This window comes from Dendropsophus ebraccatus, chromosome 1 (genome assembly GCF_027789765.1).
Source record: "Dendropsophus ebraccatus isolate aDenEbr1 chromosome 1, aDenEbr1.pat, whole genome shotgun sequence".
Lineage (NCBI taxonomy): Eukaryota > Metazoa > Chordata > Amphibia > Anura > Hylidae > Dendropsophus > Dendropsophus ebraccatus.
This window is the reverse complement of record NC_091454.1, coordinates 203,701,794-203,723,174: the sequence shown is the minus strand read 5'-3', so window position 1 is coordinate 203,723,174 and position 21,381 is coordinate 203,701,794. Positions and strand designations below refer to the sequence as shown.

General features: G+C 45.0%; 1 protein-coding gene across 4 annotated transcripts in view; it reads right to left on the bottom strand.

Moving 5' to 3' along the window:
- Positions 1-21,381, bottom strand: part of NSD3 (nuclear receptor binding SET domain protein 3) — an 87,773-nt gene that overhangs the window by 26,610 nt on the left and 39,782 nt on the right. For 3 of the 4 annotated variants that reach the window (XM_069945085.1, XM_069945094.1, XM_069945104.1), the window contains exons 7-13: positions 17,652-17,752; positions 7,709-7,754; positions 7,284-7,414; positions 4,576-4,695; positions 3,516-3,642; positions 2,632-2,829; positions 226-399 (exon numbers count right to left, since the gene is read on the bottom strand). In XM_069945085.1, the coding sequence (XP_069801186.1) occupies positions 226-399; positions 2,632-2,829; positions 3,516-3,642; positions 4,576-4,695; positions 7,284-7,414; positions 7,709-7,754; positions 17,652-17,752 (897 nt within the window). Of the gene's footprint in view, positions 1-225; positions 400-2,631; positions 2,830-3,515; positions 3,643-4,575; positions 4,696-7,283; positions 7,415-7,708; positions 7,755-17,651; positions 17,753-21,381 lie in introns of those variants that run through there. The other variant, XM_069945113.1, reaches the window with a different exon arrangement.

Sequence of the window (21,381 nt, the reverse complement as noted above, 5' to 3'; positions counted from 1 at the left end):
AACAAGTCTATTCTATACCCAAAAGAAACATGGTAAAATCCCTCTTATTGTAAGTCTCAGGCTTTCTCCATTCACGACTGCTTCCCTTTTATTAGTTTCTCTACCTTGAGTGTAAGTGGACAAGCCTGTGGGGTATGAGCACACACTACCTCCCATAGGAGTGATGGGCGCTGCACTATAGTCATCTACCCTCCAACACAGATGGCCCATGGTCCCCTCACTTACCTCGTGCACACACGAAGCAGAAGCTCACGTTGACTGCACAGGACGAATGACTGCTGCGCTTGGAATGGTTGCTGCAAATCATGAGGCCTGGAGACAGGATAAGGCTGCCTGCAGCCACACAGCCGTCCACGCTGTGATACGCCACAGGGCACCGCACGCAGCGTAACATGCGACCTGCAAAAGAGAAGACCAGCTCCTAAGTAACAAAGGAAAGATCACTACACCAGTATACATGGCAAGCTACAAAGGGCCGGATTACATAGGGGGGTTTATTGGCTGATCATTCATGTGGTCCTCACAGCATAATGGTCCTATCCTTAAAGTGTCACTGTCATTTCTTTTTTTTTTTTTTTTGCAGAAATCAATAGTCCAGGCGATTTTAAGAAACTTTGTAATTGGGGTTATTAGGCAAATCTGCCACTATCTGCATTCAAAAAGATTTTCCCCAGGTCAGCCCCCCCCCTCTCTCTCATTCACCGCTCATTATTAGGAAATCTCTACTCTTTTACATCAGTCGGCCCTGTCTAACCTATGGAGAGGGGAGGAGGGATGGGGGAGGAGGGAGATTAGTCGTCAGCAGAGAGCACAGAACAAAGGATTGCACAGCTGGACCTGTGTGAAAGCCGCTATTCAGAGGTCAGAGAGGTCAGTGCTGACTTCAGAGGAGATAGCCCTATGATGTAGCTGTAAATTAACTTTTTGTTGTCCTGTTTTGGTGCCTCATCTCCCTCCACCGCTCCATAGAAAACCTTGAAGACAGGGGGGAGAGCTTCAAACTGCTTTTTAATGATAAAATGCATTTTTTGGCTAATAAACCCAATTACAAAGTTTCTTAAATTTGCCTGTACTATTCATTTCTGCCAAAAAAATTTTTTTAAACGACAGTGACAATTTAAAGTTTTGAAAACCACCCTCCCACAACAGGCAGTGTTCTGATATTATATACTACTGGAGATGTTCTGGGGTAAAATGAAAAACAAACCATTAAGTAATATAGAGGCGGCCTGTGCAGCTCCTATGGGGCCCCCAGAGAGATGTGGCCCAGCCCAGGTTGCTTCATCCTCTTATCTTATGTGGTGAGGCTTCCCCTCTTATCAGTCACCAACAAGCAAGCACTGAGGTCTCTTGCCTAAAGCTCCTTTCTAATAATCGGGCACAGGTATCAGAGATCAGCCTGGGAGTGTGAAAACCTCCTGATTGGATCTTTTGTGTGGGCAGTAAAATCTATGGCCATCAGCCGCACAACTCCCCTAAGGCCCTGTTTACACATCACCAATAACTGTCCATATTTGCAGATCAGTGAATATGGATAGAATATGGACCCATTCATTCCTATGGTGCAGCCTGTATTTGCACAAATCACCTATAGTGAATGAAGGGGGTCTATGCAACCGTGTACAGGCTACGAACAGTTGTGGGTGTCCGTGGCTACGGATTTAAGTACGTGGCCTTGGTTTCAAAGAGCCCTATTACACCGCCCAATGCTCTATACAAATGGGTGCTGATCTTATAGATTGGTGCTTAGTTACACAGCTCTAGCATCAGGCATGAAGGGCTGCATGAACAATCGCTGCATTGTTTGTGTGACCCTTAGCTGCCATCCCCTATTACATGGAGAATGTGCAGCCAATGATTACATCAGTTTATGAATGTGGGTCCACTCACTCATTGGCTGTTTGTTGGCCCTACTGCTCCGGGCAAAATCAGCCTGTTCTGTCCATAATCATCCCGTGTAATAGGGCCTGTATTGGACGACCCAATCACTGATCTGCTAGATCTGCGCTCGCTTCCTGAGCCTATTACACGGCTCACTCATGCAGCCCTTGCTTTAAAAGTGTAAAATAATAAAGTTTATACATAGCTCCTGATGTTCTCATGCTTCTGTCCGCTAGCCGGTATCTTCCTGGCTTCTCATCGCAGCCGCTGGTGGAACTTTTGAGCCAGTCTGTGAAGTGACAGGACGCTCAGCCAATCACTGGGCGCTGCAGTCCCGTCTCGGCCAGTGATTGGCTGAGCGGCCTGTCACTTCTAAGACCGGCTCTGAGATTCTGAAGACACCGCGGATCGTGGACAGGTACTGTATGTATAATTTTTTTTTTTTTACACTCATCAGCCCTCAGCTGCACATTGCTATTACTTAGTGATGCACGCCCAGTGGACAATGATTTTTAGGTTGGAATAAACGTTGTTTCATTATCTGATTGTTGTCTTTATTACACGGGGCGATAATCTGCCAAATTGGTCTTATTTTTCGGATTATCGCTCCGTGTAATAGGGCCCTAAGAGTAGAGGAGTGAACTAGGGCAAAAGAGCATCGAACATATTTTTGTCTTCATTTTTATAGTTATGTCTGAGCCTCAACACTTCCAGTTCTCTCCTATGACCCCCATTTGCCACATGAATCACCTTTGCAGGATCTGTATATGTCCTTTTCAGCGGTGCAAGAGCTACAGCAGTGGTGAGGGCAGCGGAAGCCCCTGGAATCTAAGATGGTGGCCCCATACTGCCGGGCACAGGCCTCGTGGTAGAACTTGCCACAGGAAGGGACAACGCAGCGCTTTACACTGGTGCTGGGGATTTTGCAGGAGAAGCAGGTGTGAAGTCCTATAAAAAACAATAAAAGTTATAGAGCCATTCTTTATTTCTAACCAAGAATCATGGATTGTGTATCACACTACAAACCCTGTACAGAGGGAAAACACAAGGTATACGAATGATTGTAGGAGTGTTCCCCCCAACTAGCTACAAATACTAGATCTACAACTAGCACAATAGCCCTATACACGCTTCCTACGCTGGTTCTGCATTTGTTTCCACACTTTGGGTAGCTTCACGCGTACTGGATTCGCAGCTGATTTCACTCTGCGAGTTTGCAGCGAAATCCGGTGCGGATCCTGGTAGTGTGAAGTTGAATAGGTCACATACCCACAGCAGAATTTTCATTCCGCTGCCAGTATCTGAGCACAGCACACTAGTCCTCTCCATTATGTGCGTGTGATCGGTAGTCCTCGATATTCATGAGCACCAGCTTCCTCTGTCCACCGGCTGTTGATTGGCAGTTGTCTATCTATACTGTGTATATATATATATATATATATATATATATATATAAATATGTATACAGTGTATAGGCAGACAGCTGTCAATCAGCCGGAGGGTGCAGCACAAAGACAATTCTCAAGCATATCAGGAGAACGACTGAAGGGAATGGTGTAAGTAATACACTGATCTGTTCAGCATTTCTGTCACTAGTTTATGCTGCATTCATTTAAGGAAGTATAAAAACGTACCGGTTTTACACTCCATGCAGATAAATTTTCCTTCTGGTAGTGCATCCATCCCAAGACATTCAAGATGGAAGAGTCGAGAGCAATCTCCATCACAGGACACCAGCGTCTCCCCAAAATTTTCACAGATCTAAAAAGAAATGTTTCATAAAAGTGATATTAGCTTAAAGGGGTATTCCGCTCAAACATCACTATGTTGCTGCCCATGATGAGACTAACAGGTCATTCCATATTATCTACTCAGTCTCCTTCCCCCAGTTCCCCGCTGCTGCTTTCTGCTGAAGACACAAAAATCTGTGTGTGAACTTTTCCCTGTCTCCCCTCCTCCCCCTCCCTTCTGAGACAGCTGATGTAAACAAGTCCCTGACAGGCTTTACCTGCAACATTGTAGCTTCTTTGTAATGTCGGGAGGGTTATTCTGAGGTTAAGTTGCTAATAAACTCACTGTGATTATCCCTTCCAGCATTACAAAGAAGCTACAATGTTACAGATAAAGCCTGTCAGGGACTTGTTTACATCAGCAGTCTCAGAAAGGAGGGGGGAGGAGGAGGAGACAGAGAGAAACGCTCACACACAGATTTGCGTGTCTTTAGCAGAAAGCAGCAGCTGAGAACTAGGAGAAGGAGACTGAATAGATAATAACAAGTATGAAATTAATTGTTAGTCTCACCATGGGCAGCAACATATCAAAAGTTACGTTTAAGTGGAATACCCCTTTAACGTCAGCTTAAGCTCCTTGCTTGAAACTGCTTTTTGCATGCATACATGGTGCAACTAGTTTAGAAGGCTATTCCTGTGTTATGGAATATGGTTAGGATACACCCTCACTTTATGAATGGTGGATCCTGGGAATGATAGGACTACAAGACTGATAAAATCCTGTGTTTTCATGTTTTTCCTGCACAGAGAAATAAAGGCGAAGAAGACAGAGGAGTATATCAGCGCTGTGGCCTCAGCTATCACAGAATTTCAGAGGTCGGATCCACCAATCATGAAATGATGGCAAATGCTAGCGATATGCCATAACTATGGGATGGGAACACTCTGTTTAATGCTCACTTACCTGACACACAGTGTCTCTCTTGTTTGATTTCCGAGACACACTGGAATCCACAGACTGGACGTCAGAAGCGTCAGCATCACCAGCGGCAGATGGACTGTCCGCCTGCTTCTCGAAGCTAATCTGTGGTGAAAATTAAAGGTTCCAGGTCACACACTCCAGTATAATAACATGCAAATCACCAAGAAAAAAAAAGACATTTCTCTTATTCTATATAATAGCTGTGAATCTCACAAATGCCCAATAAAGATAAATGAATGAGAAGGTAAAGGAGGAAAGGAGTGATGGGGACAGTGGAAGGGAGTGAGAGAGATTGTAGAAGATGGAAGAGAGTCAGGGACAAAGTGAAGTCAGAAGTTGGAAGAGCAAGGGAGAATGTGAAAGGAATAAAGGCCCGTTCACACTGAGGAAAACAGCCGGAAATTCTAAACGGAATCCCTGCCGTGGACTCTTCTTGGAATACCGCCTGCCTCACTGGCTCAATGTTATGTATAGGCACCTTATACATAACATATAGACAGTGAGGCAGGCGGTATTCCTTGCAGAGTCCGCGGCAGGCATTCCGTTTAGAATTTCCGGCTGTTTTCCTCAGTGTGAATATACGCTTAGGGAGTACATAAGGACAGATTGGGGAGGGTAGGTTGAAAAGTGAATAGGAAAAGAGGGTGGATGACACTGTAAACCCTGTATAGAGGTACCACACGAGGCATAATAATAATAATTTAAGGGGTATTCCGCTCAAACATAACTTTTGATATGTTGCTGCCAATGGTGAGACTAACGGGTCATTCCATATTTGTTATTATCTATTCAGTCTCCTTCCCCCAGTTTTGAGGTGCTGCTTTCTGCTGAAGACACAAAAATCTGTGTGTGAGTTTTTCTCCTCGTCTCCCCCTCCTCCCCCTCCCTTCTGAGACAGCTGATGTAAACATGTTCCTGGCCAGCTGTATCTGCAATGTTGTAGCTTCTTTGTAATGGTAAATCACAGTGAGTTCATCAGAAACTTTACCTCAGATTAAAGATGGAATGAATTGTTAGCGTCACCAACAGTTATGTTTGGGAGGAATACCCCTTTAACATATTGAGATCATTAGGCTTCTGAAAAAAACATATACTACATACAGGTCATCAGGTATTATTCACTTGATTTGTTTTGACCGACAGATGTGTCTTATTTTGGGATCTATATAGGGTTTGCTTTGCCTCCACCTAACTCTGGATGAAGTGGGCAGGGTGAAACATACAGTGGAGGTTAAAAGGGAATAAGGATGGGTTCTGTTTAACATATACGTTTAATGGTAAAAGAAATGGATGCAATCATGTGCAATCTGTTTCGATCCGTTTTTCCATTGTTAAAAAAAAAATATGATCAAAACGGATGCATTTTTTTTTTCCTTTTTTTAGCATACACAAAAACACGGTTGACCATGTTTCTATGTAAATTAAAAGTAACCATTTAAAAACGGATACATTAAAAAGACAGCAAAAACGCAGCGTGAACCCAGCCTCAGGCTTTGTTCCTACACAGTATCTTTGCTCAGTATTCTGGTCAGTATTTTGTAACCAAAACCAGGAGTGGACTGAAAACACAGAAAGTCTATGTTCACACACCATTGAAATTGAGTGGATGGCCGCCATTTAACAGCAAATAACTATCATTGCTTTAAAACAATGGCCGTTGTTTTGAAATAACAGCAATTATTTGTCATTAAATGACGGCCATCCATTCAATTTAAACAGTGTGTGGGGGAGATTTATCAAACTGGTGTAGAAGGGAATCGGGGGGGGAAGTAAAGTTGGAAAAGTAAGAGAGAATGGAGTATTATCCCTTTCATCCAGTCAGTAGCTCTGAGACGGTTGATGTATTGGGGGAGATTTATCAAACATGGTGTAAAGTGAAACTGGCTCAGTTGCCCCTAGCAACCAATCAGATTCCACCTTTCATTCCTTACAGACTCTTTGGAAAATGAAAGGTGGAATCTGATTGGTTGCTAGGGGCAACTGAGCCAGTTTCACTTTACACCATGTTTGATAAAATTCTCCCAAAGAATCTTCTTTAGGGTGCTATCACACGTAACGGATCCGCAGTGGATTTCACACTGCGAATTCGCAGCGAGATCCACTGCGGATTCCTGCCCTGTACACTCTATGGGCAGACAAACTCGCAGTGGGATGGATATCCCGCTGTAAGTATGTCAGCAGCCCACCTCATTACCCCCCCGCCACCGGAGCGTATACTTCACCTGCTCCCCGCTCCGGCTTGCTTCGGGGCTCCTGGCGTCTTCACGTCCCGGTCAGCCAATCAGTGCACTGCGGCAGGGCAGTGCACTGATTGGCCGAGCGGGACGTGTCGGGAGCCCGAAACAAGCCGGAGTAGGGACCAGGTGACGTATAGGCTGCGGTAGTGGGAGGGTTAACAGGGCAGGCTGCTGACATACTTACAGCGGGACATCCATCCCACTGCTCTGAGTGTACAGGGCAGGGATCCACAGTGGATCTCGCTGGAAATACGCCACGAGAAATCGGCTGCGGATCCGGTACGTGTGAGCGAACCCTTACTGTGACCACCAAAGATAATTCCCATGTCAGGGTCCTCCTTCTGATGGTTGTAATACATACAGTACAGTGTCCATCTTGCCCACAGCCTCCTTTAACTCACACTCGCTTACACATATGTAACTTAAAGGTAACATGCAGCATGCCAATCCCACCTGTGCATCATTCAGGCCCCGTGAGTCAGAGTCAGAAGCATCCCGGTAAGAGGAGTTGGCAAGTTCCACGTCAGTAGAGGCCCGGCTTCTCTTCTTCAAGGGCTTGCATGCGTCTGATATCTCACTGGCCCCTTGAAACAAGGAGCGTCAGGATTCACTAACACACCATGTGGTAACTTCCATTAGTTTCAATGAAAACGAACGTGGATGTGGGGTAACGGTTAAGATATGAAGTTACTGCGTCTAATACAGACGTGGCCAAGCCAAGGCGTATGCCGTGCCCAGAACAGGACTTGGTTTGTAATGTGGATGCCCAACAAACAAAATGGTCAAAGGAATCTGAAGAGCTTGGAAATGAGAAGTCTCCAGTGTAATATAAGTGTACAGGCTCGGACACCCGTCCTTTACCAGTCAAAAACACTCACCCTTCTGCAATCCAGTCTGCACTGCTGTTAATGGAGTGACATCCACCTGCAGGAGGACAGAAGAACAGAATCAATGGAAACAATAAGACGAGGCCTCATCCTGCAAAAAACCATCCCCCATATAACTACACCGATGGAAAAGTTATTAAATATTGGCTCTTGACATGTGACATAGAAAAACTTTTGTTTGTTTTTAAAAAGACTCTGTCAGTAGGGTTAGGCTGTCTTATCTCAGGGCAGCATAAACTAGTGACAGAGAAGCTGAACAGAATGATGTATCACTTACAGTGCTCTGTGCAGCTGATTTGGAGATATCCTCCTAAATAACATGGACAATAAGTAGTCCTCTACATTATGTGCATGTGCTCAGTAGTGCTGGATATTCATGAGAAGCAGAAAACTCCACCCACCAGCTGCCAATTGGCAGTTATCTATCCATGCTGGGTATAGGAAGTCACCTGTCAATCAGCATCTGGATGGTGGGGGAGGGATGTGACCGTAATCCTATTCACCTGCATATTAGGAGAACTGCTAAACAGAATGATGTAGGTAATACACCGATCTGATCAGCATTTCTGTCAGTGGTTTATGCTGCTCTACTTTAAGGCAAGTCAGCAAGTTTGTGCACCTGCAGTCCCATACCTCATCTTTCCGGCACTGGTCTTCTTTCGTAAGTCGGTCCCGATATAAAAATATCAAAACCATCAGGAGAGACTAAGGAAAGAAGAATGGATGCGGGAAAGATGAGGTACACAACTGAACACCTCTGCTGTTGAATGGCAAGATCCATATATGATACATGTGAATTTGGCGTAGATTACACATGAATAGTATGATGTATGATGGACTCCACACAAGAATTAACATATGGGAGGAGAGATATCAAACCCTGTGCAGAGGAGCAGTTGTTTATAGCAACCAATCAGATTGCAGCTTTCTTCTTCGAGTGAGAGTGAAAGCTGCACTCTGATGGGTTGCTATAGGCAACTACTCCCCTGCCCACCTGTACACGGCCTAATACACCTATAATAATTGACACTAAAATGAGAAAATGCCAAAACTGGCAGAAAACGCCGAGCTGCTTGCAGTTTTTTGTGGCGTGTTTTTTTTCTTCTTTCCAGCACATGAAGATGCCGTGCAGCTGGGTGGTCACTGCAGGAGCTGCGTCCGGTCAGTGTATGGTGGGTGCCAGCTGTATCCTACATCCTATTATGTACCGACCACATTCTATAGACAGGTGAATGCCCCCTAAGGCTGGGTTCACACTGCGTTTTTAGCATACGTTTAACGGATCCATTTTTTTTAACGGACAAAAAAAATAGTGTCAGCAACGTTTTTTGTGTCCGTCAAAAAAAAAACGGATCCGTTTTGATCACACAAACCGGTGGTACATTTGCTTCAACAGAAAACATCTAACTTTAAAAATATATAAAAATATGAATTGGGTATTATTGTAATTGTAGTGACCTGAAGAATCAAGACTACTCTTAGTAGGCAGAAAAGTAATAGGGTTATGGCTCCTGTAAGGACATTAATGGGTTAAAAATCATGTGGATGTTTGTCAGCATTATATATACAGTCAGCATTGTGTATACACTCCCATTAAAGTCAATGGGAGACGGAGTTTCACTCTGAAACCTCATGGAAATTCGTTGCGGATCAATCTGAGGTTATTGGGGGAAAGATCGGAAGCAACATGAGAAAGTACTACTTTACTGAAAGAGTAGTAGATGCTTGGAACAACCTTCCAGCAGAGGTGGTAGGTAAATCTATAGTAAGTGAATGTAAACCTATCTGGGATAAAGATATATCTATCCTAGGATAATAAGAATGGAAATACTATAAGGGCAGACTGGATGGATCAGGTGGTCCATAGCAACCAATCACTGCACAGCTTTCAGTTTATATACAGCTGATTGAAAATGAAAGCTGTGCTGTGATTGGTTACTATGAACAACCAGTTTTATTTACTTATTCCTCCCTCCCATGGCAGCTTACCCAGCTGTACTCACCATCATAGAAGCTCCTGCTTAACCCCAGCCAGGACTGTGACAGGGCCCCCTACAGGCAGTGTGTGGTGCAGCACAGGGTGGGGCTACTTCCTGTCAGGCATTTGCAGCAGCCACCTCTAGGGGGAGCACCTTGCATTTTATATTTCTACAGCTGGGATTCAGTTCAGTACAGTGTGTGCTCCCCCTAGTGGTGGTTTCTTGCATTCACCAATTTTCATGCAATTGTAAAGGGGAGCAGGAAGCTTGGGGATCCTCCATAGGCAGTAGGTGTGTTAGCATGGAGGCTATAACTGGCATAAGGACTGGGCACAGGATTGGCATGCCAACCAGGGGACTTTCCAGGCCACTAAAATCTGATAAATGGGGGTAGATACCAATATATCAATGTGCTCCCATATACAGAGCCACAGCAAACAGCGCCATACATTGTGTAGTGGCAGTGCTGGGATACTGCAGCTCAAATCCTATGGTAGTGAATGGATGCCTCGCTGCAGTAACCCAGCATGGCCACTACACAATGTATGGCGCTGTCTGCTCTATATATAGGAGCATACAGACAATGGCTAGTTCCCACTGATCAGATATTAATGGCTTATTCTATGTACAGGAGAAAATAAAGACTATGGAGGAGATTTATCAAGCAGTCTTATAGTAGGAATCTTCTTTCCAGTCTTCTGTCCAGGTTCGCTGTACACAATTTTTTCATCCATCTTCCGCATTGCATCCGTACTTTGTAGATCTGCCAGGAGGAGCTCTCATCGGGGTTCTAGCACATACCCATTGATTTGTATTGGCCTATCTGTCCTGCAAATACAGGATGTATATTGAGCGGTCCTATTTTTTTTTGCTACAGATGTGACACTAGCCGCATAGAAAACAACAGGTCCACATTCGGTCCCGGAGCCCATGTTACACAGACGCGTAGTTGTGTCAAGTGGACCGGTCAAAAATTTCGGGTTCAGCAACGTTCTCGGAACCCAAATGTTCAGCATTTGACTCCTGCCTTCTGGAGAAGTTAGATGCCCTCTTAGGGAGTCCTGGAAATTATGGATAAAGCCTATGGCCTCCATTTGGAGCATGTGCGGCAGAGTTTGCTGGATGGAAGAGTGCGGACCTCTACACTATTCCACTGAGCTGGATCCAGTGTAGAAAAAAAAAAACAGACCATGCGGTATACATAAAACCAACTTAAAGGGGTGTGCAATCAGAAAAGCTCAGTGTTCTGCAGTGTATTATGGGAAAGATTTATGGCGCTTGCTTAGGGTATGTGCACACTGAGGAAAACACGTGGAGGACTTGCGGCGGACTCCACCACTCGTCCCCACGTGCTCCTGCTTCACTCTCCACCTGTGCCATAGACTCCATCATCACACCAGCAGGGGGAAATGTCCTCCACATCATCACACCAGCAGGGGGCAGTGTGTCCTCCCCATATCATCACACCAGCAAGGGGGAAGTTTGTCGCTTTACAGTACAGTCAAGATTGAAGCAATCACTAGAGAGGAGTTCAACTCGGATCGCTCGCCATTTAATTATTGGTGGCTGAAGAAATTGGAGGCAGCCCTAGGGAGTCCTGGAAAACATGGATACATTTCATATGGATTTTTCCATGTTTTCCAGGAATTCCTAGTGCTGCATCCAACTTCTTCATCCACCGGTATTCAAATGCTGAGTGATCAGACTCAAGCATGCACAAGTTGCGCTAATCTCTAGTGATCGCTTCAATCCTGACTGTACTGTGAAGCGCCACATGGCCCCCTGTTGATGTGATGATGTGGGGAGGACACACTGCCCCTTGCTGGTGTGATGATATGGAGGACACTTCCCCCTGCTGGTATGATGTTGGGAGGACACACTGCCCCCGTTGGTGTGATGATGTGGAGGACACTTCCCCCTGCTGGTGTAATGATGTGGGAAGGACACACTTCCCCCTGCTGGTATGATGATGTGAGGAGGACACACTGCCCCTGTTGGTGTGATGATGTTGAGGACACTTCCCCCTGCTGGTGTGATGATGTGGGGAGGACACACTGTCCCCTGCTGGTGTGATGATGTGGGGAGGACACACTGTCCCCTGCTGGTGTGATGATGTGGGAAGGACACACTGCCCCCTGCTGGTGTGATGATGTGGGGAGGACACACTGCCCCCTGCTGGTGTGATGATGTTGGAAGGACACACTGCTCCCTGCTGGTGTGATGATGTGGGGAGGACACACTGCCCCCTGCTGGTGTGATGATGTCGGGAGGACACACTGCTCCTTGCTGGTGTGATGATGTGGGGAGGACACACTGCCCCCTGCTGGTGTGATGATGTGGAGGACACTTCCCCCTGCTGGTGTAATGATGTGGGAAGGACACACTTCCCCCTGCTGGTATGATGATGTGAGGAGGACACACTGCCCCTGTTGGTGTGATGATGTTGAGGACACTTCCCTCTGCTGGTGTGATGATGTGGGGAGGACACACTGTCCCCTGCTGGTGTGATGATGCGGGAAGGACACACTGCCCCCTGCTGGTGTGATGATGTGGGGAGGACACACTGCCCCCTGCTGGTGTGATGATGTCGGGAGGACACACTGCTCCCTGCTGGTGTGATGATGTGGGGAGGACACACTGCCCCCTGCTGGTGTGATGATGTGGGGAGGACACACTGCTCCTTGCTGGTGTGATGATGTGGGGAGGACACACTGTCCCCTGCTGGTGTGATGATGTGGGGAGGACACACTGCCCCCTGCTGGTGTGATGATGTGGGGAGGACACACTGTCGCCTGCTGGTGTGATGATGTGGGGAGGACACTGTCCCCTCAAGTCGCACTAATCTCTAGCACTCACCGTGAGGCCTCCAAACTAGAACCAAACTATCACATCAGATCAGCTAAGCACCTAGTAGTAGGGTAGAGATGGGGTGAAGTGGTAATGAAGGAGCCACCTATGCCTGGATGGTGGACAGGGGAAACTGTAGGAGCTGCTTGTACCAGGGGATCAAATACAATAGTGTTTATCTCAGTCCAGTGATGTCTCCTCCCATAGTCTGTCAACTGGGCAAAATGTTTCTGAGCATACCGTAGATGCATTTATACCAGTCAAGATGTACACTGTCCAAAAGTAGCCTTTGAGAGCCTTTTTTAGGGCAGTAGGAGAGGCACTTTTACGCCCTCTTGTGGTAAGACCCAGTGTCTCACCTATAATCATTACATGTCTGCCTGAGATATAAATGCAGGACGGACTTTGCAGCAATCCGACGCTACTATTTGGCCGTTTTTTTTGTTTCTTTGCCAGCAACTGTGTTTTAAGGTCTAGTGCATATGTCAGGAAAATATATCCAGATTTCTTGTCAGGAAATAGGATAGATTTCTGAACCCATAGGGTTGTATTAGACATGGGCACACGTGAGGATTTTTTACTAAAGGGTGTCCCTGCCTGAAAATAGGTCAGGAAATGATAGATCCTGTCCTATCTTCATCAGGAATTCCAGCAGAGATGCCCCATAGAACCCTATGGAAACAACAGGAATTCTGCCTGGCCCTGCCTGTATGTGCTCGTATTGAGCAGAAGCACACACATTTAAAGGGAATCTGTCAGTAAATGAGGGCAGAATAAACTAGTGCCAGAAAAGACAGAACAATGTATTGTTTACATGATTCTGTTCAGCCGTTCTCCTAATATGCAGGAGAATAGCATTCTTGCCACACCCCTCCCTAACACCTGCTAATTGACAGTTGGCTGCCTATACACAGCATGGATAGATAACTGCCAATCAGCAGCTTGAGGGAAGAGTTTGCTGGAGCTCATGAATATCCAGGACTACTGGGCTCATAATGGAGAGGACTACTTATTGTTTCCTGAAGTCTCCTGACGGTAAGAACTGACACGGACGTGTGAAGGGGCCTAACTCTTACATAGAGGTCCACAGCCTCTATGTACTACACATGCACACTATATGTACACTACTCTTTTACTGGTATACTGTACTTTTACTTATTTTTTTCCCCCAACAGCAAAAGTTATTCCCTATTTACCTTAGGGGACAATTTTCCTGGTGGGGGTCCCACCCATCCCCATTATCCCCTATCATGTGGGTTGGAAAAAACCTGTTTAATAGTTTGTATTTTCTCCTTCAAGGGGCTTTAGACAAGTTGTTGTTGTTACCTTAGGCCTTTATGTGGTATTCCGGGATTCTGTTTGGTTATATATTACTGGCACTGATCTGCCCCTTCCGTTCCCCTCCAACGGATGAGCTGGGGGGGGGGACTAGAAGTCCATGGAACGGGGGCTGCAAGGGGCCAGGTAGGTACGTTTCAATACCCTGTACATGTAATAGTAATTCAGCAGCATATTCCTGCAGTGTCACTTGTTTCATCCAGCTCAGGTGCATCCATACACAATTATTATATCTGGGTCATGTGATCACCTCTCAGACCACCAGTTCAGTGCATGCTGTACTGTATAGACAGGATGTCAGTCTTCCCTGTGTGGCTGACGTCCTTCCTCCTGACATACCTCCTCTCACCACAAAGCCTTGCCTTCTTTGTTCATCTTTATGCCCCCCTATGCATAGAGTGCTGCTGAAGATATAATTTGTACCCTATGTATGGAGACCAGGAGAGCAGTGATATAGAGGGTGAGTCCCAACCATGATTACCTGCAGAGTTAGACCATACTTACACCATGCATCACCGCTATCTGCAGTATTCCTAGTGTGACCTATGAGATAAAGTTTCACAATGTTCTTACCTTCCTCGTGTTTGTAAGAACTGACAGGGCTAAGTATGCTGAAGCTGCATCTCATAGGAATACACTGAGAATACCAAGTAGGAATAGCAGTTCTATGTCCCCAATCTTTAGCTAACCAAATTGGAAAAAGTGGCAAATAGTCCAAGGGAGGCCTCCCAACTCTTCACTGACAGTGATGTTTATTATTTGTACTTCATAAACGCCCTATGTATATGTCACGACGCAACTGGAATAAGATCCGGACAGCTCTATCATATACCAAGTTGCTTTCTCCAGACTATGTCTCCGGAGCGTAGTATATATATGATCAATGTAAAGTATCTAGGAGTCTGTGTGGGGCCCCTGCTCATATGATTCCACTTGATCTTAGTCCAGGATTTTTTTTTCTCCCTGGCGGCAGTTGCCATTGTTGTCGTATTCTTGCTGAACGACAACGATCAGCCAATATTGTTCATGTTGGCTGATTGTTGTCTTTCAGGATCTATTTACACAGATAGATTATTTGACAGATTATCTGCCAAAGATTTGAAGCCAAAGCCAGAAATGGATTTGAAAAATGGAGAAATCTCAGGCTTTCCTTTATGATCTTTAAAAACAAAGATCATAAAGGAAAGCCTGAGATTTCTCCATTTTTCAAATCCATTTCTGGCTTTGGCTTCAAATCTTTGGCAGATAATCTGTCAAATAATCTTTCTGTGTAAATGGACCCTAAAGGCCCTATTCGATGCGGCCGATAATCGTCCCGTGGAATAGAAGGCAACGATCGTTGCGTCGTTTGTCTTTCAACCATGTTGAAAGACAAATGACTGTGATAGCAGCGATCTGCTGCCGTCGCTCCGTGGAATAGGAGCGGTGGCAGCAGATCGCTGCTATCCTCTATGGGCTGCCCGGAGGATCTAGTGATTACATGGGCAGCCCCCCCCCCCCCCCCCGCACCTCCCCGCGGAATAGCGGCGGCAGTGAGTCGCGAACGAGGAGCAAACAAGCACTAATAGCGCTCGTTTGCTCCTCACTGTCGGCCCGTGGAATAGGGCCTTAAGTATGACCTATTATACAAAACGATTATTGGCCGGAACGGCCGGTAATCATCCACGTCCGGGCGATAATTGTTTTGTGTAATAGTACCCTGAGGGATCTGGTCAGCTGACTGTAACTGTGCAGATTATTTCAATCCTACTCCAAAAAGCCTGGAAAATAAAGCTAGGTCTTATTTATGGGGTTTCGGAGAAACATGGAACGAGAAGTGCACATGCTTTGTATGTCTGTAATACCTCACTCTTTTCTGTATGCTCTGCAAGGGGTGCCTGGGAAGTGGGTTCTGGTATATATATATATATATATATATATATATATATATATATATGAGAGATAGAGATAGATACGTGTGTGTGCCTGCCTTGTTTCAATCTGTTCCACTATGCATGCAAAACAAAGAACTTTCAGACTAAGGGGCATATGTATCATTCTTTTTGCGCCATTATTTTAGCGGAAAAGGGTGCTCTTGCACACAGCTTATATTTTTGTGCAGCATTTATCAAGCTTTTTGAGCTATATTTGAGCGGTTTGTATCGGCGTTAATGCCTAATATAAGGCCTCAGAGGAGGCATAGTTTATATTAGATACTTTTTTAGCCTGATTAATCATATGCAATTTTTTTTTATTTTGCGCCAAAAATATTCTTTAGTACTACTCCAGTCAGACCCTGCGCTAATGATACATAGCCCCGTACAAGTTTATATGGCATGTGAGCTGCTATAGAGAATGGAATTTATCAATTAAAGGAGAAATCCGGTGAAAAAGTTATACAAATCCCCAATATAGACTTCTTACAGGAAATGCTTATAAAGTGCTTTTTTTCCCTGCACTTACTACTGCGTCAAGGCTTCACTTCCTGGATAACATGGTGATGTCACTTCCTGGATAACGTGGTGATGTCACTTCCTGGATAACGTGGTGATGTCACTTCCTGGATAACATGGTGATGTCACGCCCGACTCCCAGAGCTGTGCGGGCTGTGGCTGCTGGAGAGGATGATGGCGGAGGGATGCTCAGTGTCCCTCCAGTTCCCTGTGTCCCTCAGTGTCCCCCTGCCATCATCCTCTCCAGCAGCCACAGCCCGCACAGCTTTGGGAGTCGGGCGTGACATCACCATGTTATCCAGGAAGTGACATCACCACGTTATCCAGGAAGTGACATCACCACGTTATCCAGGAAGTGACATCACCACGTTATCCAGGAAGTGACATCACCACGTTATGCAGGAAGTGACATCACCATGTTATGCAGGAAGTGACATCACCATGTTATGCAGGAAGTGACATCACCATGTTATGCAGGAAGTGACATCACCATTTTATCCAGGAAGTGAAGCCTTGATGCATTGGTAAGTGTATAACTTTTTGGGGGTAATACAATACTTTAATAAAATGTTTGCAGGACTTAACTTGGCTAGACAAATCCATAGGCATTTTCACAACAACTAATGGGGTGGGCAAGGCACAATCAAATGTATTTTTTGGTGCAAACAAAAAGGGCACAAAAAGAGTGCACCAAAAAAATGAGAATTACAGAAATGAACAGCAAAGAACATAATAAATCTTCCCCAATATGTTTTAGACAAAGAGTGTGACTTACCGGAAGGCAGGTGTGATTTCACAGGAAAGGGGCCGGACTTAAAGGGGACCTGTCACCACTCCTGCCTGTGTTTTAGCAACAACACAACACAGACCTATAAAAAATAGCTGATCCAGAACTGTTGTTTCATAGACATCGCAGACAGGTCAGGAGTGGTGACAAGTCCCTTTTAAATTTTTGTCGATTTTTTTTTTTCTTTTGGTGTAAAACTAAACCAGCAAATAAATGGAGAAATCCACAAACAATTCTGCATGAATGGATTTCCCTATAGATTCTGGTTCCCACCTGTGTGCATTGCCCCATAAACTCCTATACGAGAAGCCATGACTGGCTGTCTGAATAGAATCGGTACATCATGACAAAACAATAGAAAATAATAAAGAAAAAAAATGCAAGGCAGATGTGTTGTAGGCTTTAATAGTACAGATTAGATACAAGTCATGGCGGCACACATTTAGGCAGGGATGAGCTGTAAGGTTAATGTGACAAGTAACCACAATCCATGGACACCACTGATCTTACAACCGGATGAGAAGAGAAAGCAAACGGCTCATGCAACCCACCTGCTCTTTTTTCACCTTCTTCTTTGGCACGGAGTCCAAGGACTTCTCAGATTCTGAACGAGTCCGATTGGACCTTCTCTGGTGTTTCTTCTCAGAGGTTCCTAGTAAAAAGAAACTGTGTTGTGCATTAATCCATCATTGGGTCAGTGCCTGTAAGGACTGTAAAAGGACCCACCTTTGGTAGAGAGAACCAAGAAGCGGTAACTGTTACCTAGAACCTTCCCCTTATTGCTGAGGACTAACCAGAACTCGCCCTACCCAGAACATCCTGATCTTCAAGATGTCTACGATTCATATGCTATAGCCATGTGTTCTGGGAATGGTGCTCTAAAAATAGACGATGGTGGGTGTCCTTACAGCATTGGCTTGTGTGGTTAAAATACAGCCTGCCCCTTTTATGAGCCTTAATGCTTATTTTGTGGGTTCCCATGTTCCCGGCTGGGGAGGGGGTGGATATAGAAGCTGCCATTCACTTACCTCCCCGGATCAAGTGCCGGGTCCTGGATCGCGCCACCCCATTCTCCCGTCCGGCTGCCGTTTCCTGGTCTGAGCTGCGGCATGAGACATTCAGGTCGTAGCGGAGTCCCGCCTCACATCTCAAGTCGCAGCTCAGACCAGGAAGCAGCAGCCCAGAGTACGTACCTCTTTAATTGCCCAGCATGATAAGGAAGTGTCTTTCCTTGTGTGAGCGGAAAAGGACGGGGAACGTCCTGTGTTTGGTCTCTCTTTCTGAACATAGAAAAGACCAAATATCGGCACGGAGGAAGCATGCAGCACAGTTTGGCCAAATAGTATAACATTGTTTTAAACATAGAAAAAAGTATATTGCAAAACTGCTCGTGGTCACAACCCCTGTTGATTTCTTTTTTAAAAAATGTCTGCAACTGGTACGCTTTACAGCATTACTGGCATTTTCATTAAATTTTCCTATTTCTCCAGACATGTTAAAAAATACTGATCACACTGGGTCCCAATACCAAAATCCAGAGATCCAGCCGGCAAGACTGTCCATTCCCCCACCAGCAGAAACTTCCAACCCCCTCACTCCATACATTCTAGTGGAGCAAACGAGCCGGTTTTGATTAACAGCTGGGGGGTGAAGCGTGCTGCCGAGCACTTCTCCCAGATATACCTCAGGATCACAGTGGATCTTAGGAGTGAGACCCAGAGCCACCAGTAACTTCAGTATCAGACTTGTCAAAAAATACTGGTAACGACAGTAATGCTTTATTCTTTTAAGTGTCACTGTCATTTATTTATTTTTCATTTTTTTGCAGAAATCAATAGTTCAGGCGATTTTAAGAAACGTTGTAATTGGGTTTATTAGGCAAATATGCCATTATCTGCATTCAAAAAGCCTTTTCCCAGGCTCCCCCTCCTCTCTCTCATCCACTGCTCATTATCAGGAAATCTTGACTCTTTTACATCAGTCGGGCCCTGTGTAACCTTTGGAGAGGGGAGGAGGGGGATTAGTCACCAGCGGAGAGCAGGGAACAAAGGATTACACAGCGGGACCTGTGTAAAATCCAGTATTCAGTGGTCAGAAAGGTCAGTGCTGACTTCAGAGGAGATAGCCCGGTGATGTAGCTGTAAATTAACTCTTTGTTGTCCTGTTTTGGTGAGAACCATGAAAAAGGGGGAGAGCTTCAAACTGGTTTTTTCATGAAAAAAATGCATTTTTTGGCTAATAAACTCAATTACAAAGTTTCTTGAAATCGCCTGTACTATTGATTTCTGCAAAAAAAAATAAAAAATATAAACGACAGTGACACTTTAAGCAGAATCCTGCATATGATAGCTGATCCTGGATTCTGCCAATGGGAGATACTGCTGAAGTATAAAAAGCTTTAGACTCCCACAATAAGACCCATAATATGGTGTATGGACTGTGATATGGACCTGTAGGAACTCTATGTGCTGCCTTAAAGCATTCTAGCCTCACCTGAATAAATGCTTTGATATTGAAGGTATAAGGAGGTATATGAATGGCTGCTATATTGGTGACATATCCCAAATACTGTCATGGGGCTATAAGAAGCGTGACATGTTTTCCACAAGACTTTTTGTCACATTTTGCCAAATCTGCAACCCCTCCAAATATCAACCATCCCTGAAGGGGGCACTATTGGCAAGCGCAGCTTACACCTTACAGATGACCACCTAACTAGGAACTTACCAGGATGAACTAAAAAAAAGTGGGAAAAAGTCAATGTGTGTTGTAGCAATAAGTATACCTCTGCTGTTACCATAGAGAAGCCTGTCCTGAGGGCAATGGATACATACAGTCCTATATGGTGAATGACACAGAATAGATGCAGTAGGCCAGGGGTCCATGGTAGATGTGGCACTTGTAATGTGTGATGTCAGTGGAACACGTCAGGACGTATTCTTTAGGGTGGATTCACACATTGCCATTTTTGGGGATAAAAAAAAAGCCAGAGAAATATCCTGCCAGTTCAGAACTGCAAGGACTTTTTCTAAAAACAGCGAAGTGTGAAACCTTCCTTACTATTGCACTGTAGTAACCTTTCATACCAGGTATAGGAAACATGGGGAGGGATGGTCTCTTTCTGCTTGTCAGCCTTTCAGGTCCCTCCTTCACAGGTTTCAGCTCTCAGCCATTAGGAACCTTTGCACTTAGCCAGGAGGGAGATCTCCAATTCATGTGATACAAAGCCCCGTTCTGGCATATAGATGTCTTGAGTTGCGGATACTCTCTATGAAATCCATAAGTATCAAAGTCCTGTGTGCCTTTAAGTGTTGTTACTTTTTTTTTTTCTTACAGAAATCAATAGTACAGGCGATTTTAAGAAACTTTGTAATTAGGTTTATTAGCCGAAAAATGCATTTTTATCATGAAAAAGCAGTTTGAAGCTCTCCCCCCTGTCTTCATTGTTCTCTATGGAGAGTGGAGGGGTGTAGGGAGATGAGGCACCAAACAGGACAACAAAGAGTTAATTTACAGCTACATCACCAGCTATCTCCTCTGACAGTCAAGCACTGACCTCTGAATACCGGCTTTTACACAGCTCCTGCTGTGTAATCCTTTGTTCTCTGCTGGCGACTAATCTCCCTCCTCCCCCCTCCCCTCTCCATAGATTACTGATCTATGGGGGGGACTGATGTAAAAGAGTCGAGATTTCCTGATAATGAGCAGTGAATGAGAGAGAGGAGGGAGGGGGGACCTTGGGAAAGGCTTTTTGAATGCAGATAATGGCATATTTGCCTGATAAACCCAATTGCAAAGTTTCTTAAAATGACCTGGACTATTGATTACTGAAAAAAATAAAAACAAAAAATACTACAGTGACACTTTAAGGTGTTTATACACATTCCATAACTTTCAGACGAAAGGTTATCTCCTGTCCTCCTCATACACATGAACTTGTTTGAACATAACAGACCGGGAACTGCAAGCTGTATGTGTCTGCAAAGGGAGTTACCTAAGAGAGCCATGTGATCACAGCAGCCTCTGCACTATGTTATGCAAGCAGTATCTACAGTGGTAAGAGGGATAAGAGGTAAGTGCAATGTGTGAACACAAGCTCAGTTGTAGTCGCTTGGGGGGGGGGGGGGGGGGGGGGGAGAGGCAGCTTCAGGTATGGATCACACTTTATTTTAATTATATTAGCAAAAACTGTAACACTAATGTATACATGGTTCACGTTCATAAATGTGCGAGGTGTCTAACCATAGGATCTCTGAACGCTAATGTTAATGTCTCAATGGG